Raw genomic sequence first — 17,406 nt, 5'->3', positions numbered from 1 at the left:
GAGGACCTGGCTTTGGTCCCACACAGTTGCCAGGACACCTGATGCCCTCTTCTGGACTCCTCAGGCACTAAGCAGGCATGTGGTGCACATACGTACATGCAGGCAAAGACTCAACACACAGACATCATTTAAAAGCCCTCTGGATCAGGGTTTGAATGCAATTGACACTGAATTAGAACCATTTTATCATTTAACAAATATTTATTGAAACCCTGGAATATGCCACGGATTTCCTTCAGGGCCAGGGACAAAACAACAAAAACCAACCAAATAAACAAAGCCAGTGATGAACATGTCCAGAGTCACAACTCAGGTCGAGCCAGGATTTGTTCCAAGCCCCAAGTTGATCATCAGGTCAGAGCATCCCCTATACTGTATCCATGGTGGGTCGGAGAGAGTGCATGCAAGGGTCCCAGCTGAGGGGTTCTTAGGGGAGAATGAACAGAAGTCAAAGCATTAAGAAGAGGTTGGAGGGTTTGGGTGGTGACAAGCAGGTCCCCTCTAGTTGTTTCTCATAGTCTCGTAGATCCAGTTAATATATTTGCAGACTTTTGTATAGACACCAGGCTTTCTGGTGACTGCACATGGGTCCTGACCCCAGGAGATGATGCCTTGTAGAGATCTGTTACAGACCAGAGGGCCTCCAGAGTCACCCTGGCATGAGAGGAGACACAATCAGTTAGAGTCAAGTGGGGGGCTTGTGATGGGAGTGAAGACAGTGGTGGAGGTGGGAGGCAGGCCAAGGAAGAATTCGGCAGTGGAGCTAGTGAGAGGTTGGGAGATGAAGTTGGGATTCTGGGTGAGAATACACATAGGGTTAGAGTCCAGAGGTACGTCGTGGGTGACTGGAGTTAGAGACGAGGATAAGCATGGGAAGATGGATTGTGTTGACGTCAGAAATAGCAGCTGGGGTTGGAGATGGTTGGGTTAGGGCTGGGGATGTCAGTAAAGATGTGATTGAGGTTGGAAATGAGTACGCGGCTGGAGAACCAGCCTGCTGACCTGGCAGGAGTCCTTGCCCTCTTTCCGAACACTGGCGCACAGCATGGTTTCTGTGATGTTGCCCGGGTAGGCACTCTCACACTCCTTGTGTTTGATGATGGAGACATTGGCACATCGCAAGGAATGAGGCAGGCGCACTGTGGGGACAGCAGTGGATGGTGTGAGCCTGAGCCCTGAGTCTCCAACCTCACCGCAGTGGCCAACACCTGGGACAGTCCTTGCCCTCACCCATCTCTCTGCTGTAACTATAGCAACAGCAACACTGTGAGTAAATCCCCATACTGCTTGCTCCCTATGCATTGTCTCTGACCCCACTGTGACAGGTGGGTATGATTATTCTTTTTACAGAGAAAACCAAAGTTCAGAGAGGTAAAGCCATCCGCCTTAGATCCCACAACCAGAAAGTTACAGATTTGGGAATCACACCTGTCTCACTTTTGAGGCCCCAAAGTGAGTCCCCCAGAATTTCCCATCTCCCTTTCAGCTTGCCCCTTTCTTGACAGCCTAAGGTAACCATGCCTCTTGAGTGACTCTGATCTTTATCTCTGAAGACTCATCTGGTCTCCATTCCCCAAATCCCATATTCCACCCTGATCGCATTTCCCTTGGGAGCCCCTACACTGGGGGCTGGACGTAGTGCCCCATCCGGAGATGAGGCAGCTGGTGCCCGCAGTGACGCAGTGTGAGGACAGGGTGAGTGGCTGCACAGCTCGGGTGATGATGGCGGGAGAGGACATCTTCACCAGCATGATGTCATTCCGGTGGTCTTTGTTGGGGAGGCTGTTGTTGAAGCCAGGGTGGGGGAAGGACTCAGTGGCCATCCGCTTCTGCTCATAGCCATCTGTCTTCTCCAGATTGTGCTCCCCAAGGAGGATCACGTAACGGCTGAGGTGGGAGAGATGTGGTCAGAGGTAGAAAGCTAGGGGGACAGGGCAGGGGTCGGGAGGGAGAGATGATGAATGGTACCTTGTGAAACCCAGCCCCACCCCACTTCCAGCATCACTCACTCCTCCATCCTCATCCTGACTAGACTACCATCACCCACATTAAGGCCACTTCATCCCTCTATCATCAACCCAACTACATCTTCATTGTACAAATGAACACCACTCCATCCCCCATCCCTCCATCTTCATTCCCAGCTAAATTCCCATCATACACACTAACACTACTTTTCCCTCTCCAGTCTTGTCCACACTCGCATCATCCATGCTAATGCCACACCATCCCCAATCTCTCCACCCACTTCTGCTATCCCCCAATGTTCTCTCTAACCCCAGCCCTTCTCTCCATCCATCTCTCCATCTCCAACCCCCTCCCAGCCCCGCCCCAGCCCCCGCACCCACGGCTTGCGGCAGTGGGCTGCAGTCAGGAGCCATTTGGGGGCGATGAGGGTTGCCCCACAGAGAAGTCTTGTCTTCTGAAAGAGGGCCACCTGCCATGGCTGGGAATGAGGGGGGCACTCGTAACCCTTGATGATCCTTGTCTCTCCCCCTACGTGCCCTGAACGGGGTAAAAGATGAGGTGTAAGCATAAGAGGAGGTAGGCTGGTAGAGGGATCCCCAGAAATGAGGTGGGGAGGAGCAAAAGTGTTCTCATTCTCAGCTGGCATGCACTGGCATAAGACTGTACTTCCAGATCGTTAGAGGCTGTCCTCAGCTTTTGAAATGACCCAGCTCCCCTCTTCCTCTTCTGAGACCCACTTGACCATGCTTGGTAGAGTTAAGACCAGCTCACAGCGATCTCCAAGCAGGTACCGCCTGGGCTGTAGGGGAGGGGACTTAGAAGCAGGAGAGGGAGGCCCCACACTTTCCTGGAAGCCCACTGTACCTGTCACCAGAGCAAATGCGATGAGTCGTACAATCATCATGGCCTGGAGGACAGGAGGACGGGCTCCAGGTTCCCCTGGGACAAGGAGGAAGGCCTCATCACTTTAGGAGGAGATTGGACGGCTTGTGGTTTTCCTCTCGCCTCACCTGCCGAGGCTCGGCTGCCTCCCTGACCACCTGCCGAGGCTCGCTGCCTCCCTGACCACCTGCCGAGGCTCGCTGCCTCCCTGACCACCTGCCTCCTTCTCCCAAGGGAACCTCCTGATTCTCACACAACCCCCAAGCCTGTAAGAAGAATCTTACGCTTCTGGAGTGACCTCGGACAGAGGCTTGAATCCTGGCTGGCAGCTTCCTAAGTGTTGAAGGGCACGCCAAAGCTGTGGGAGGGGCTTTGTTGAACAAGGCTCTTGCGCCCACTCAGTTCTAAGTTGCCAGTGGAGGAGAAAGCCCCCCTGGGGAAATCTTAGAGAATATTTTTCTTCTCACTCCCCTGAGAACCTGGCTTGCTCCACAACTCCAAGTGACAAAGAGAAGGGGTTACCTACTGGGTAAGGGCCTCATTTTTGTTGTTCCAACAGCAATGATAGGGGCCCGTGGGGTCTTTCAGCAACCGGTGAAGTCAGTCCCTCCCTCCACCTTGCTGAACCCCTGTGATGGACAGGGCTGGGTGGAGTTGGCCAAGGGACAGCCAGTGCCTACAGCTGCCCTGGTGGGCGGGGGTGAGAGAGAAGGGCAGGACTTAGCCACCTAAACTGGGGACAGAGGTCATTGGGTTTGGGGGCAGCAGTTTGAAAGTGAGAGATACAAAGAGACTCAGAGCGTGGTCTCAAGTACCTTCCTATCCTCCAAGGACAGATTGGAGGGGGAAATACATGCTGGGACGGAAAAAGCCTAGCTCCTAGGATGGCAGTCTCCTGGAATGGGTGGGAATGGGGAGAACCCCCCTTCCCTCCTGGACTCACTCATGGGCTCTGAGGATGGGGCTCTAAAGAGCCCAGGGTGTCAGCTACAGCAGGCTGGGTCTGAGCACCAGGCAGGCAGGCAGGCAGGCAAGGGGTTGGCCCCAGGCGGGCCTGGGATGACTGGGCTTCTAGCCCTGCTTTATCACCCTGGGGGAGGGGTGTGAGGGCGCCCTCCCAAGGCAGCCTTGGGGTCTGGGAGACAGACTGTCACCTCTCCAAGCCCCTCTCTCCCCTGTGGCCACTTCTCCTTCCTTTCCGCAGGTTTCGGAGTCTCGGCCCTCCCCGCCCCATCTCTCCCATCCTATAGAATTGTGAGTGTGATTTTGCTCTCCCTGCCACTAGGTCTCTGCCCCTGCATGTCTTTGGATCCTTGTCTCCTCTTGTCTCGGCTCTTTGTCCTGTACCATCCCTTCCGGGCCTCCCTCTGCCTGTCTCTGTCTCCTCTTTCAGGCCTCCATCTCTGCCTCTCCTCCTATGGGCCTCTCCCTCCTCAGAGCCTGGGTCCAGTGGGCTCTTGTCCTCCTTTGGACCCTCTCTTCTCCTTTCCAAAAGAGAGAAGGGGGGATCTGGGGCGTCACAGAGGTGGGGCAATTTGCTAGGTGAAGGGGCAGGACAGGACGGTGGGAGAGGCAGGTCAGGACCTGTGAGAGCCATGGCTCAAGAGAGGAGAAAGAAACCTCAGCAGGTGGTGTGCCGGGGGCCCCAGGGCTCCTGTGTGGACCTCCATTCTCTGCTGACCCTTCTCTCCTCTCCCAAGCCTCCACTGCCCAGGCCTCCAGCACTTACTGGGTACTGTAGATAATTTCCAGTCACTCTTCAGCCTCCTGGGCCTCCTCATCGGATAGCCCCAGGTTCGAAGCCTCTCTTCTCCCAGCTTACGTTTTCATTCAGATCTTTCTTCCCCGGGCCTTCCTCTCCTCTCTCCCCTAACCAGATGTGGGACAAGGCGGAGTAGGCCCAGGCTCTGCCGGCAGCCAACCGTGGCCTCAAACCCTACGGGCTCTGCCTCTTCCTATCCAGGTGACGTGGGACGGGCGACTCCACCCCAGGGAAGTTCAGTTCCCTAATCTGTGACATGGGGGTGCCGGCCCTGCCTTGGGGTGGAGTGGGGGATGAAATACTAGGAGGATGCTGGGAAAGGTCATCCCTGTGCTTCTAGGTCAGCACACCAGGTCCCCTCTTAGGCATTTTTGAGTAAGGCCTTCTTTTTTGTCTTCTGAAGAGAATGTGGAGACAGGACCTATGGGTAGGCATAGCCTTGTGATACTTCAGCTGGGTTGTCTTGTTCCCAGAGTCACCCTGGACCATCTCTGACATAATAAAACAGACCGGCATCCCATCTCAAACAGAACATACGAAAGCTGTGGTGCAGTCAGGTGTAACACACCACCCCCACTCCAGTCATTTATATCCAGTTCATTAGAAAGCCAGAAGCAGGGGCTGGAGAGATGGTTGAGTGGTTCAGAGCACCGGTTGCTTTTCCTAGAGGATCTTGGTTCAATTCCCAGCACTCACTCACACAGTGGCTCTCAATCTTGTGTAACTTCAGTCCCAGGGGATCCAATGTCCTCTTCTGGCTTCAGAGGGCACCAGGCACACATGTAGTGTATAGACATGCATGCAGGAAAACACCCATAACCAGAGATAAAGATAATAATAATTAAAAAAGTAAGACCAAAAGCTTTGATTTTGAAACAGATTCTCACTGTGTAGCTCTGGCTGGCCTAGAACTCACTCTGTAGACCAGTCTTGTCTCAAACTCAGAGATCAGCTTGCCAAGTGTGGAGGCTAAAGACCTCCACCACCATGCCTGGCCTCTTTGTTTTTTTTTGTTTTTTGTTTTTTTTTTTTTTTGGTTTTTCGAGACAGGGTTTCTCTGGGTAGCTTTGCGCCTCTCCTGGAACTCACTTGGTAGCCCAGGCTGGCCTCGAACTCACAGAGATCCACCTGGCTCTGCCTCCCGAGTGCTGGGATTAAAGGCGTGCGCCACCACCGCCCGGCTAAAATTGGGTTTTTTTTTTAATTTGTTTTTTTTTTTTTTTTTTTTTAAAGATTTATTTATTTATTATGTACACAGTGTTCTGTCTGCATGTTTTGCCTGCAGGCTAGAAGAGGGCATCAGATCTCATTATAGATGGTTGTGAGCCACCATGTGGGTGCTGGGAATTGAACTCAAGATCTTTGGAAGAACAGCCAGTGCTCTTAACCGCTGAGCCATCTCTCCAGCAGGCCTCTTTGTTTTTGAGACAGGGTCTCATGAAGCCCAGAATTGCCTCGAACTCACTGTGTATTCCAGGATGATCTTGAGCTCCTGATCCTCTTTACCTCTTTCTCCTGAGTACCAAGATCACAGACCTATGCAACCAAGTCCAGCAAAAACGCCCACCCTTTCCGGTTCCCTCCAGGCTTAAACTGCACATTAAACAGACAGGTGCAGCCCTTCCCTTGGTTGTATAACGTTTATTCCAGAGTTTCACAGTCCCCTCTACACCCCTGAGGTTTCAAGAGGTTCCCTGCACCAGCAAGGGTGGGAGCTTGGAGTGGTGAGGGAGGAGACATTGGTGCTTCGAGGGTCAGAGAGGCCCCTAAGCAGAACCACATGGAGACAGGGAAGCCCATTAGTTGTTCTTGATGACTGTTCTGATCCAGCCCACATATTTGCAGATCTTGGTATAGACCCCTGGAATGCCCTTTTGTCCACAAGGCCCAACAGATCCCCAGGAAACTAGACCTTGAAGAACTCCTCCACACACCAGGGGGCCTCCTGAGTCACCCTAGGAGACAGAAGAGACAGTTCTTAAAGAGAGTGGCTCCAAGCCAGGTCCCGGGAGACGGGAGCACAGCCAACTCACAGGAAGAACATTGTAACAGCTAGCCAATAGGAAAGAAGATGCCGCCCTGACTGGTTTTGGCCAATGAGTGAAGAGAATGCTATCTTCTATGCCCAACCCCAGGAGAGGAGGGCTGGGCTATGAGTAGAGAGTACTCTGAGGGGTTTTGTTGGGTCTGGGCGCTATGATCCCTCGAGGCTCTAAGGTGCCCAAGAGCATCATACCACATGTTGGCACAGCTGGTTTTGTGACCTTCTTTACCCGATCCCTCTTTCTCTTAACATGGGGTAGCTCCAGCTGATTGATGATGTGAGGAAGCCTTGGAGTTCCAGGAAGGGCGCCCTGAAATAGGCCATCCTGGCTGGTTCTCTGTCCTCCACTGCTTGCCTGTTTCCCCCTCCCTCTTTTCAGCCTCCTGTTCTTCCTTTCCTCCTTCCCCTGCTCCTCCATTCTGGGCTCCTCCCCCATCCCCTGTCTCTTCCTCCCTTTGGCCAAGTCTCCCCTCCTTTCTAGTCCCACCTCTCCACCTAATTCCTTCACTTCCCACCTCCCAGGTCTGGGGCTTTTCCTACTTTTCCTCACTTCTGGAGAGTGTGAGGTCAGAATCTAGCTGCAGCTCCAGGCAGCAAGCCTCCTCTTGCCCCTCTCACAGACACCAACAGGCATTCTACGAAGATCCTGCCTTCCAGTCCCTAGCTAGCAGAGTTCCAAGTACCAGGAGCTCTCACCTGGGCAGTGAGTTTATGTCCACGTGAGTATGGGTGGCCATACATGCTGCTGTCCTCCCCTCCCCTCCCTTCCCCTGCCTCCTGGGAACCAGAGAGCCTGCCTGCAGGAGCTTGCTGTGAAACCTTCCCCACTCTCAGAAAAGTATACAAAGAAACACCCTCTTCTTTTCCATGTGGATTCTGATTCCTCTTCAGGTCCCATCATGCTCTCTGTCTCTGGCCTGAACACTCCCGAGAGCCGCAGCCATGTTGTTGCCTGTCTGTCTGTCTGTTCACAGCATTAAGAACTCTACTAATAACCTCCTTACTCCACCCCCAGTCTACCTTAGCGTCCCTGTTGAGCCCTCCCCACCCCCACCCCCACCCCCAAAGCTTTCTTCCTTTCTTTTCTCCAGGGCCTGCTTTCTGTCCCCTGAGGTCCTCACCACCCGGAGTTGATTCACCTGGCAGGCATCCTTCCCGGCTTCACCACCTGCACACACCATATTCTCCGTCACTCTTCCAGGGAACACGGCTTGGCACGTGCCATTGGAGACGATGGAGAGGTTGAGGCATTGGAGCCTGTCTGGGAATGGTTCTGGGCATGGAAGATGGGTGATATCGGTGATGTAGACGATGGGTAATGTAGACCCTCTGAGATCCCTGCTTTGGGGCTACATTCTTCCCAAGGACATTTGATCCAAATTTATACTCCTCCACTCAACTTCACTGCAGTCCTAAATATTCTCAGTTTCGTGACTCAGTCCCATGGTCACCCTTGTCCCCAGGCCATAGGCCTGGTCCTTTGACCTTTGACCTCATTAGCTCTTGATCCCAGCCTCACTTCACATCTTCCATCTCCTGAAGCCATGTCCTTGGTTTCACTTTAACCTCAGATCTCAGTTCCACATCATTCAAATGTTCACTAACTTCATCTTAACTGAAAAAAAAAAAAAAAAGTCTTCTGATTTCAGGTCATTTGACCCCAAATTCCATGCCACAGAAACCCTGGCCCAAACCCTATGACTTCCAAATATGACATGAGAAAGATTCTGACTAGATTGTGATCCAGTGACCTCAGCTTCCCACCCTAGTAGGGATGGAATTTAGGACCTAAGGACTCTACCACTGAGCCACATCTACAGACATTTTTACTTTTTATTTTGACACAGGCTCTTATTCTGTAACAGAGGCTGACCTTGAACTTTCTGCCCTCTTCGCTCAGCTTCCAGTACCTAGGATTAGAGGCCCAGCAATACCAGCTCTGTAATGACCTCTAACACCTGAGCCCATGAATCAGATGCCCTGATGACCCCTGGCATTACTCTGACCTCTGATCACAACTCTGACCCCTGGCTTCTGACTCCATACTCAATCCCTTAACCTCTGTGACTCTAAAGACCCACCTTACCATGACCCTTGACCCTGATGTTTAACCCCATACCCATGCTTTCTCTAAAGTGAACAGCTTGATCTCTTACCCTACATCCCTCACCCCCAACCTCAGGACCCTCTTACCCCATGGCTTGTTTGTGGTACCCCATCCTGAAATATGACACCTGGTCCCCATAGGTGCACAGGAAGTGGGCAGGGCCAGGGGCCGGACAGCATGGGTCAGGCGGACCGGTATGCCCAGCCGCAGGAGTCGAAGATCATGCTCATGGTTCCGATGGGCACCCTGATAGCTGGGGTGTGTCATGGAGAAGGTAGTGAGCCTCAGTTGCTCTGTCCAGTCCAGCTTGGTGAGGCTGTGCTCCCCAAGGCGCACCACGTACCTGAGGGTGCAGTTGGTCAGTGGGTGGCAGATGGGCCGTTTACCTCTCTCTGTTTCTCTTTCTCAGCCTCTGGGTCTCTGCTCCCCATCAACTATGCATGTTGGGCTAGTCTTCTACTCCCATGGCCTCTTTGACAGCAGATGTCATGGGGCAGGGATGTCTTCTGCTATACCAGCTGCCATAATTATTCCCACAGCCAGCACCAGCAATGTTACCAGGGCTGTGACTGAGCAATGGATAAGGAAGACACCTCAGTCCTACATGGAGCTTCTTGGTCCCTTGACACCTGGCTCCCCTTTTACAGCTAGTCCAGACCTAGAAAGTGGACCATCTGGGGTCTGGGGGATGGTTCAGTGGATGTCCTGGTTAGTGTTTTTGTCTACTTAAGGTATGCACCACCAACAGGCAAAAGGAAGATATGCTAAAGAGACACTAATGTGACAATAATCTGTCAGATTATTGGAACAATAGACCCCAAGGAAATGGGAATCCCCCACCCCAGGAACCTCATGCTGGGAGAAGGAAAAGGTGCCGACTAGAGGGGTAACTTGTCTCCGGAAAGAGATTTCCGGCAGTTCTAAGAGCTGGTCAGACCACCTTAGAGTTGAGACTGAAGCCCAGACAGTGATGGGTCTTGGACTGCTTAGAAATGCATATTGTTAGCCCTCTATTTACACAGCAACCTCACTTCAGGATCCGGAAGATGGATTAGAGGGGGTCACTGGATCTATTTGTCCAGTTCCCAAAGGGGCCACAGTGAATAAACCTCCTTTCTATTATCAATTTGTCTGTTTTAATTGGCTTCTCAAGGAAGGGTGGTTGAACTTGGCTTCTTGGGGTACAGGTTGTGACTCAAGTTCAGTGACACCCTGAGTCTAGCTGGGGTCAGGGAATGCCTGGGGCTGGTGAGAAATGCTCTATAGGAAAGGAAATGGCACAGAAGGAAATGCGAGAGGAACAGAGGTACCATCCCAGTTCCTCCACCCACTGCATACCTCATCCCACCTGGCAGCACCCAGCCCCACCTCAGGAAGTTCTTCTGCACCTCTAACCTGCAGTTGGCTGACTCCTACCCCTTGACACCAGACATCATCAGGGGAGACCTCCCCCTCCCCTGGCACCCTCCTTTGCTCGCCCCAGGAGGGCCCACCCACGGGCTTACTTGCCACTGCAGTGAGCAGCTGTAAGGACCCACTTGCGGTCCACGAGGACACCGCCACAGCGCAGATATTTGCCACGGAACAGCCCCACCTGCCAAGGCTGTGAGTTCTTCACACACTCAGCACCATTAAAGATCTTCTCCCTGTCGGCCTGACTGAGACCTGAGGTCGGGTGCAGGACAGAGAAATGGGGTTAGACATGAAGATTGTGGGTGGGAGGAGGTGAGGTGCGGGAATGTGTGTGATGGTGCCTGCTTGTCATACCAGTACTCTGGAGGCTGAGGCAGGGGGTCTGCCACAAGTTGCAGAAAAACAAAACAAAACAAAACAAAACAAACAAGAAGATGGAGATGAAGAAGAGAGAGCTGGATGGTGCCAGAGACGCACCATGCAGGGAGACAGCTAAGCAGGGTTGACCTCTTGCCCTATCCTCAGCACCAGGTTTGGGGTGGGGGGGTGCATAGGCCCTGACCATGGGGAAGGGAAGGACACAGTTAGGGCTGCCACCACCCCTCCCCCACCCCTCCCCAGCCCGCCCTGGCTCAGAAAACTCACCCACAACACACAGGAGCAAGAGGATGCTTGGCCTCATGGTAGGCTGCCTCCAGGGTCTGCCAGGGAAGGTGGGGGATCTGAGCTCACCCTTCTGCGTGCCTCCACCTCTGCCCTCTCCTCTCTGTCCCCCTACCCCAGGCCACTCCCTCACAGCCTCCATCTGATCCCTTCTCACCTGTTTGCCTGTCTGTCTGTCTGTCTCTCTATTGTCTCCCTGTCCACCTGCCCGCCTGCCCTTTCATCTGCCGGCCACTCTCCTACTGTCCACATGTCACACATGATGCTCCACCTGATCTCTGTCTCGGCTCATCCAATTTCCGTGTGGTGGTGGGGTGGCAGAGGATGAGGAAGCCAGGGCGGGGCATGGTTCTAATCCTGCAGAAACTCTCTTCAGCTAATGACACTTAATTGAGCTTCACAGCTCCCTGAAGACCCAGCCCCACTTCCCCCCACTTCAACCGGCCCAGGGGATGGGCTGAGGGGACAGTGACTCAAGGTATCTGTGGAGCTGGATTCTAATCCCTACTCCAGGGAGGAGTGAGCCAGGAGGGCGGGGCCCTTGAACACCTGGAGCAGGGAAGGGCAGAAGAAAGAGGCTGGGCACAGGGGAGTGGCCTGGGGGCTCACGGGGGGGGGGGGGGGGATGGTACTGAGAGCAGAGGGCCCGGGATGAAAGAGCAGAGGCCAGGAGAGACCGGCCAGCCTGGTGGTCAGGGACATATAATGTGGGCTCCACACCTGGGCTTTTCGTGAATTGAATTCTAACTGAATTCCCCTTTGAAGTTGCTGTTCTTCTCCTTTAAATTATTTAATGTGTATGGGTATTTTGCCTCCTGTGTGCCTGGTGCCAGTGGAGGCCAGAAGAGGATGTTGAATCTCCCGGAAATGACTGTGAGGTGTCATATGTGGGCTGGAAGTTGAACGCGGGTCCCTCTGGTAACAGCCAAGGCTCTTAACTCCTGAGTCATCTCTCCAGACCCCTGAATTTCTTTTTGATTGTTGTTTGTTGTATTTGTTTTGGTTCTGAGACAGGGTCTTGCTTACCCTAGCTACCTCTGGGAGTTGCTGTGTAGTACGGACTGGCCTCCAGTTCAGACAACCCTTCTGCCTCAGCCTCCTGAGTGCTGGGGTCGCACACATGGGCCATCACACTTACCTTCTAATTAAATTCATTTGTGTGTGTACCTTGGCAGAGGCAGAGGCCAGAGGTCCGGTGGTATCAGGTGTCTTCCTCTGTCTCTGTCTGGCTTGTTATTTTTTCAATCTATGAATTCCCATTTGTTTCAGAACTATGTCATTGAATTAGCCTGGGTGTCCACCCATAGATGGATGGAGAAGGAGTATCTACACAAATCTACACAATGGACTTTATTTCTGTCTTCCCAATACTCTTTATTATTCTAATTGACTTTATTTCTTTGACAATTTCATACTAAACCTTGGACATTTGACACACACCTCTTGTATTGCCCACTCCTACTAAAACAGCCCATCCCTCTCATTTGGGAATCTTTTAAGCATGGGTGGGGGTGATTTATTGGAGCACTTACCAGTGGTCCCCCCTCCCCAGTAACCCTTAACTGCCCACAGTTCCCACGAGGGCTGGGGGCAAGTCTGTCCCCATCTGTGATACCTACTGGCAGGCCTAATCTCAATCAGGTCTGGCTGGTCTTATGCAGGTAAGCACAGTGGCAGTTCAAAGCAGGGAGGTCATGAGTACAATGGCCTTGTCATATCCAGAAGACACTGTTCAGCAGCAGTCACACTAGCTTCTCTCTGGCTCTTACACTGTTTGTTTGTTTGTTTTTGTTTGCTGAGACAGGTTTCTCTGCGTAACAGCCCTAGCTGTCCTGGAGCTAGCTCTGGAACCAGGCTGGCCTTGAGGCTACCTGCCTCATTCTTCCAAGAGCTGGGATTAAAAGCATGTGCCGCCACCACCGGGCTGGCTCTTACACTTTTTTTGTCTCCTCTTTTGCAATGTTTCCTGAGCCTTGAAGGGGTGATATAGACATTCCATTTAGAACTGAGCACATACCTTCTCTGTATCTGTCTTCCTCCACTTCCAGTCTAGGCCTGAGGGTGCTGGGGGTTGGATCATGACCCTGTATTCATACCCATAGTGCAAAACACAAAACTCAGGGGAGGCAGAGGGGCAGGGAGTAGAAGTGCCCATGGCCCAGTGAAACCTTAATTTCACTGGGTCCACAATTCAGAGATAATCCATTTGGTATCAGCATCTGTGGCTTCCATTTTCTTGACCTAGGTGTGGTGGATCCATAGCGCAATGCCAGCTACCTTCACAGCCACAGGAGTGGAGAGAGTCACCTTGTAGAGTCCTTTGCAGATTAGTTCCAGTGCCCCTTTGGCTACTTGCTTGACCCAGACAGTATCACTGAACTCAAACAAGGGGAAACTGGTGGTGGACTCAGAGGTCAGTGGGTCGCTTGGAGAGTCCAATGAATAGTCTGTATGGAGAACTGGAGGGCCTATGATGACAAGAAAGGAAAGCTTAGAGAGTTCTGCCAACTGCTGGTCTCTGAGCCTGGGAAGCATGACATAATCTCACAGTGGGGTAAATCCCTCCCTATATGGGAGGCAGCAGGCCCAAAGCAAAGCAAAAGAAGAAGGTCTATCCATCCTTTGCTGGACTCTAATGAGAGTTTTATTAGAGTTTTTAATGTTCTGTTTATACTTTTTACCCAGCTAGAATTCCGAGGACTATATGCACAATGAAGTTTTCAATCTATGTCTAAAGCTTTAGTTATTAATTGAGAGGTTTTGGTTGTGAAAGCCAGGCCATTGTTGTACCCCATTGCTAAGAGGAAACCAAATCAGGGAACCAGTTCCTGAAGAAGCTTTTTAGCTACTATTTGAGCAGTTCAGTCTGGGTGGGGAATGCTTCTACCCAACCATAAAAGCTATCTATAAAAACCAACAACTTTCATCCTCTCTCAGCAGGTTAGATCTTGGTGAAGTCAGTTTTCCTAGAGTTTGCCAGGGTCTTGGTCTCTCATTTGGACCCCTTCCTGGGTAAGGACTCTGTTTCGAACTTACTTGAGCACAAACATGGCATCTGGCTGAGAAACTTGCATTAGGCTCTCCAACCTAGGTACAACATACCTTGGTCTGAGCAATTCAGAAAGTTTTGTGGACCCCAGATGAGTAGCCTGGTGAAGGTCAGTTACCCGAGTCTTACCAGTTGTTTCTGGGACAGTGATCTTTCCCTCTGGTGTCCTCCATCAACCTGTGGGGTTGAGCTGTCCATTTCTTCTTTACCATGGAGTCTCAGGCAGCAGTGGGTCATGGTATGTCATCAGAACATCAATAGGCCCCATGGGTCTTAGGGCCCTTTGTTAGGCAGTCAGGTCATCAACCTGGCAGCGGAGGACAGTTCCACTACTCTATTTGTAGAATATTTGTAGAAGCCAAATAGCTTGGATGAGGGCCAAGATTTTTTTAATGTCCCTTTTCCCAGCAGGAAGCCCTCTTTATGTTTAGATCGTACTGTGATCATGCCCAGTAGTAAAAGCACAGCAACTGCCTGTATATATGGTGGTGGACTTTATTTTCCTCCATCTGAGAGCCTGGGTTGGATCAGTCAGTTGTGCTCCCTGGGCTGAGGTACCTGGCTTGGACCCAAATCATTTTGGATAAAGTAACTGCTGCAGCTCCCTCGTACCTGGACATGGTTTCATCTTTCATCTCATGACAGGCATAGGTGAGCATCTTCAGGTTGTCACCAGGCAAGAGGGTGGCAGAATTGATGACAATGGGTTTCTCAAACTGGACTTGAGGGCACTCCAAGAACAGGGCCTGGAACTGGGTCACACAGACATTAGACAGCCAATGTTCCTTGAAGAAGGGCCTCAACCACATCGTGGGATGCTGTGAATGTAAGATCTTGACCCAGAGTTAACATGTTTGCTTTTTCTTCCTGTTAAATTAGCAGTAGCCACCATAGCTCTTAGAAAAGTGGGTCATCCTGTAGCCACAGGGTCCTATTGTTTGGACAAGAAATGTCTCTATGGGGGCATTTATATGACCCCTTTTGTTTTATGTTTCATGGACAAACAGATGAAACAAATTTGAGACATCTGGAAGTTTTAGGGCTAATCCCAAAGTCAGAGGTGTTTAAAGCCTCAAATGCCTTTAGTTTAATCTCAGTCCAGATTAGGGTCTCCTAATTGGGGGCCCCTCCCAGCTCTGTGCTGGTGTATAGAGTCCTTGTTATTTCTACAGATTCTGGAATCCGGAGGCAGCAATACTCAGCCGCACCTGGGAACTCTTGAACCTGTCTCTCAGGCTTTGGAGTTGGGATCTGAAGGATGGCAGCAGTCCTGTCTGAGACAGGCTCCTTCTGCCTCCCCTCAGCTGATAGCCAAGATAGGTGGCTTTCTGCAAAGCTGGGCTTTCTTAGCTGACGTTCTGTAGCCCAGGATCCGGAACTCCTGCAGCAATCCCTCAGTGGCCCTTTTATGATCTATTTTTCCCAAGAAACCTCTGATGGAAGGACAGGAAATCTGCATTACTAGGTTTAAAGACATTATCTTTAAATCATGGGGCAACCTGGTCCAGGTACGTTGCCCACTGTACCCTCACTGGGTCTGCCTATTTAAAAGCAAAGATGGGTTGACTCACCTCTGCCAATGGGAGGCTGAAAAATGCATCTTTCAGGTCCAAGGAGGTGTACCTTCGTTTTTCTGGAAGAATCAGACTCATGAGAATCAGGTCCCATGTTTCTTCACAGGCAGGAGAGGCATATTCCAGGGTGATAGGCAGGGCACCAGGATGCTTGTCTCTCCAAGCCAGGCAATATGGGCTGCAATTTCCCTTTTTGTTTCCAAGGTCATTGGGTATTGTTTAATCTGGATGGAGGTAGCTGAACTGGCTAGTTGAACAATTATAGGAACTCGGTGCTGGGTCAGTCCTGGGGGCAGAGGGTTTCTTCTGACAAAGGGTAAGACACCAAAGTTGTGCTGGGTATTTCTAAGTCCAATTGCATCTCACCATCAGAGAAGGTGATGGTGGCTTTCAGTTTATGAAAACGTCTTGTCCCAATTAGTTCTCTGTGGTTAAACACCCGCTGAGCTACTTCCAGCAACTGGACCTACTTATACCTTTAAAATTTTCTAACTTTTCTAACTTTTTTCTAATATCTGGGCTGACTGGGTGACAAAGGAAATCGAGCAAAAACTGTTTAAAGTCTCCTTGGTCAATCTTGGACAGAATAGAGAATCTGTTCCGTCCAGGCTGCACTGTCTGGCACCGATTTTCCTTCCTTGCCTAAGGGCGTTTTTTGTTTTGTTGTTATTGTTTCTACTTTTTTCAGAGAATGATGCATTTTGAGTTTTTAATTACATAGATCAATCATGAAAGAGAAAGGAATGGAACTTTCTCTTTCCCTTCGGGCTCAGCCCAGGGGAACTTTTCCCCTTCCCTGGGGCTGCTTAAAGCAGGCATGGAGTGAAGCAGAGCGGAATGCTCACCTGGGAGAATGATTTCCCTGTCCCGGTCTGCATTCTGTTTAGATGGCCAGGGCCCTGGATGAGAGGCCTGGCCCCTCCCCACAGGGACCAACCCTGACTGAGCAGGAGTCAAGCAACAAAACAAGCAGCTGCTTCTGGAGTGCGACAGGTGGAGGGTTTTCGAGTTTCTCTGAGTGACCTGGCAGAGCCAAAAAGATTCAGGTCTCCAACAGTCGTAAGCCAGGTGTGAGGAGGGTCTCACATCACAGAAAGCCACTAGTCAATACAGGGCATTTTGAATGTAATTGGCCCCCATAAACTCACAGGGAGTGGCACTATTAGGAGGTGTGGCTTTTTGGGAGTAGGTGTGGCCTCGGAGGAAATATGTCACTGTGGGGTGGGCTTTGAGGTTTCATATCTGCCCAAGCCGTGTCCAGTGTGGCGAGTCTTTCTCTGTCCCGCCTGCCAGCTCCCAAATCATAACACAAAGACTTATTATTAATTATGAAAGCTCGGCTAATAGCTTAGGCTTGTCCCACTAACTCTTACAACTTAACCCATTTCTATTCATCTATGTGTTGCCACATGACTCATGGCTTTACCCGTGGAACTAGAGTTACAGACAGTTTTTGAGCTGTCATGTGGGTGCTGGGAATTAAACCCAGACATCCTCCTGCATGTCTTACTTCTTCTCTCTCTGGCTGGTGACCCCTTCTTCCTCCCAGCATTCTCTCTGCCCCCCAAATCCTGCCTAGTTATTGACTGTTTACCTTTTTATTAAACCAATCACAATGACATATCTTCACATAGTGTAAGGAATATTCCACAACAGCCCAGTGCCTCAGTCCACTTCCTGTTGCCTTCTGATCAAGATGTAGCCAGGCATGTCTGCCTGCATGCCGCCATGCTTCCCGCCATGATGATAATGGACTAAATCTCTGAACTGTAAACCGCCACCTCAATTAAATACTTGTTTTATAGCATTGGTATGGTCATGGTGTCTCTTCACAGCAATGGAAACCCCAACAAGACAGGGAAACAAAACTGATAGAAACACATAGAAAGACAGACACACCGTAAAGACAACCGGGGTGTTGTGGGTGGTCACCACACATTCATA

The 17,406-nt window shown here is 51.1% G+C and overlaps 2 protein-coding genes across 2 annotated transcripts; both read right to left on the bottom strand.

Annotated features, from left to right (window-relative positions):
- Nucleotides 1-501: 501 nt before the first annotated feature.
- Nucleotides 502-4,631, bottom strand: LOC131902419 (kallikrein-11). The gene is made up of 6 exons (XM_059253414.1): nucleotides 4,580-4,631; nucleotides 2,833-2,907; nucleotides 2,349-2,505; nucleotides 1,622-1,887; nucleotides 1,003-1,139; nucleotides 502-654 (listed from the first exon to the last, which is right to left on the bottom strand). The coding sequence occupies exons 1-6, from the start codon at nucleotides 4,629-4,631 to the stop codon at nucleotides 502-504; spliced, it is 840 nt and encodes a 279-aa protein (XP_059109397.1).
- Nucleotides 4,632-6,411: 1,780 nt separating this feature from the next.
- LOC131902418 (kallikrein-12-like) lies at nucleotides 6,412-10,858 on the bottom strand. The gene is made up of 5 exons (XM_059253413.1): nucleotides 10,822-10,858; nucleotides 10,269-10,428; nucleotides 8,850-9,106; nucleotides 7,796-7,929; nucleotides 6,412-6,567 (listed from the first exon to the last, which is right to left on the bottom strand). Exons 1-5 carry the CDS (start codon nucleotides 10,856-10,858, stop codon nucleotides 6,412-6,414), a joined length of 744 nt encoding a protein of 247 aa, XP_059109396.1.
- Nucleotides 10,859-17,406: the final 6,548 nt, after the last annotated feature.

This window comes from Peromyscus eremicus, chromosome 1 (genome assembly GCF_949786415.1).
Source record: "Peromyscus eremicus chromosome 1, PerEre_H2_v1, whole genome shotgun sequence".
NCBI classification, from domain to species: domain Eukaryota; kingdom Metazoa; phylum Chordata; class Mammalia; order Rodentia; family Cricetidae; genus Peromyscus; species Peromyscus eremicus.
This window is presented reverse-complemented; position numbering and strand designations above follow the sequence as displayed.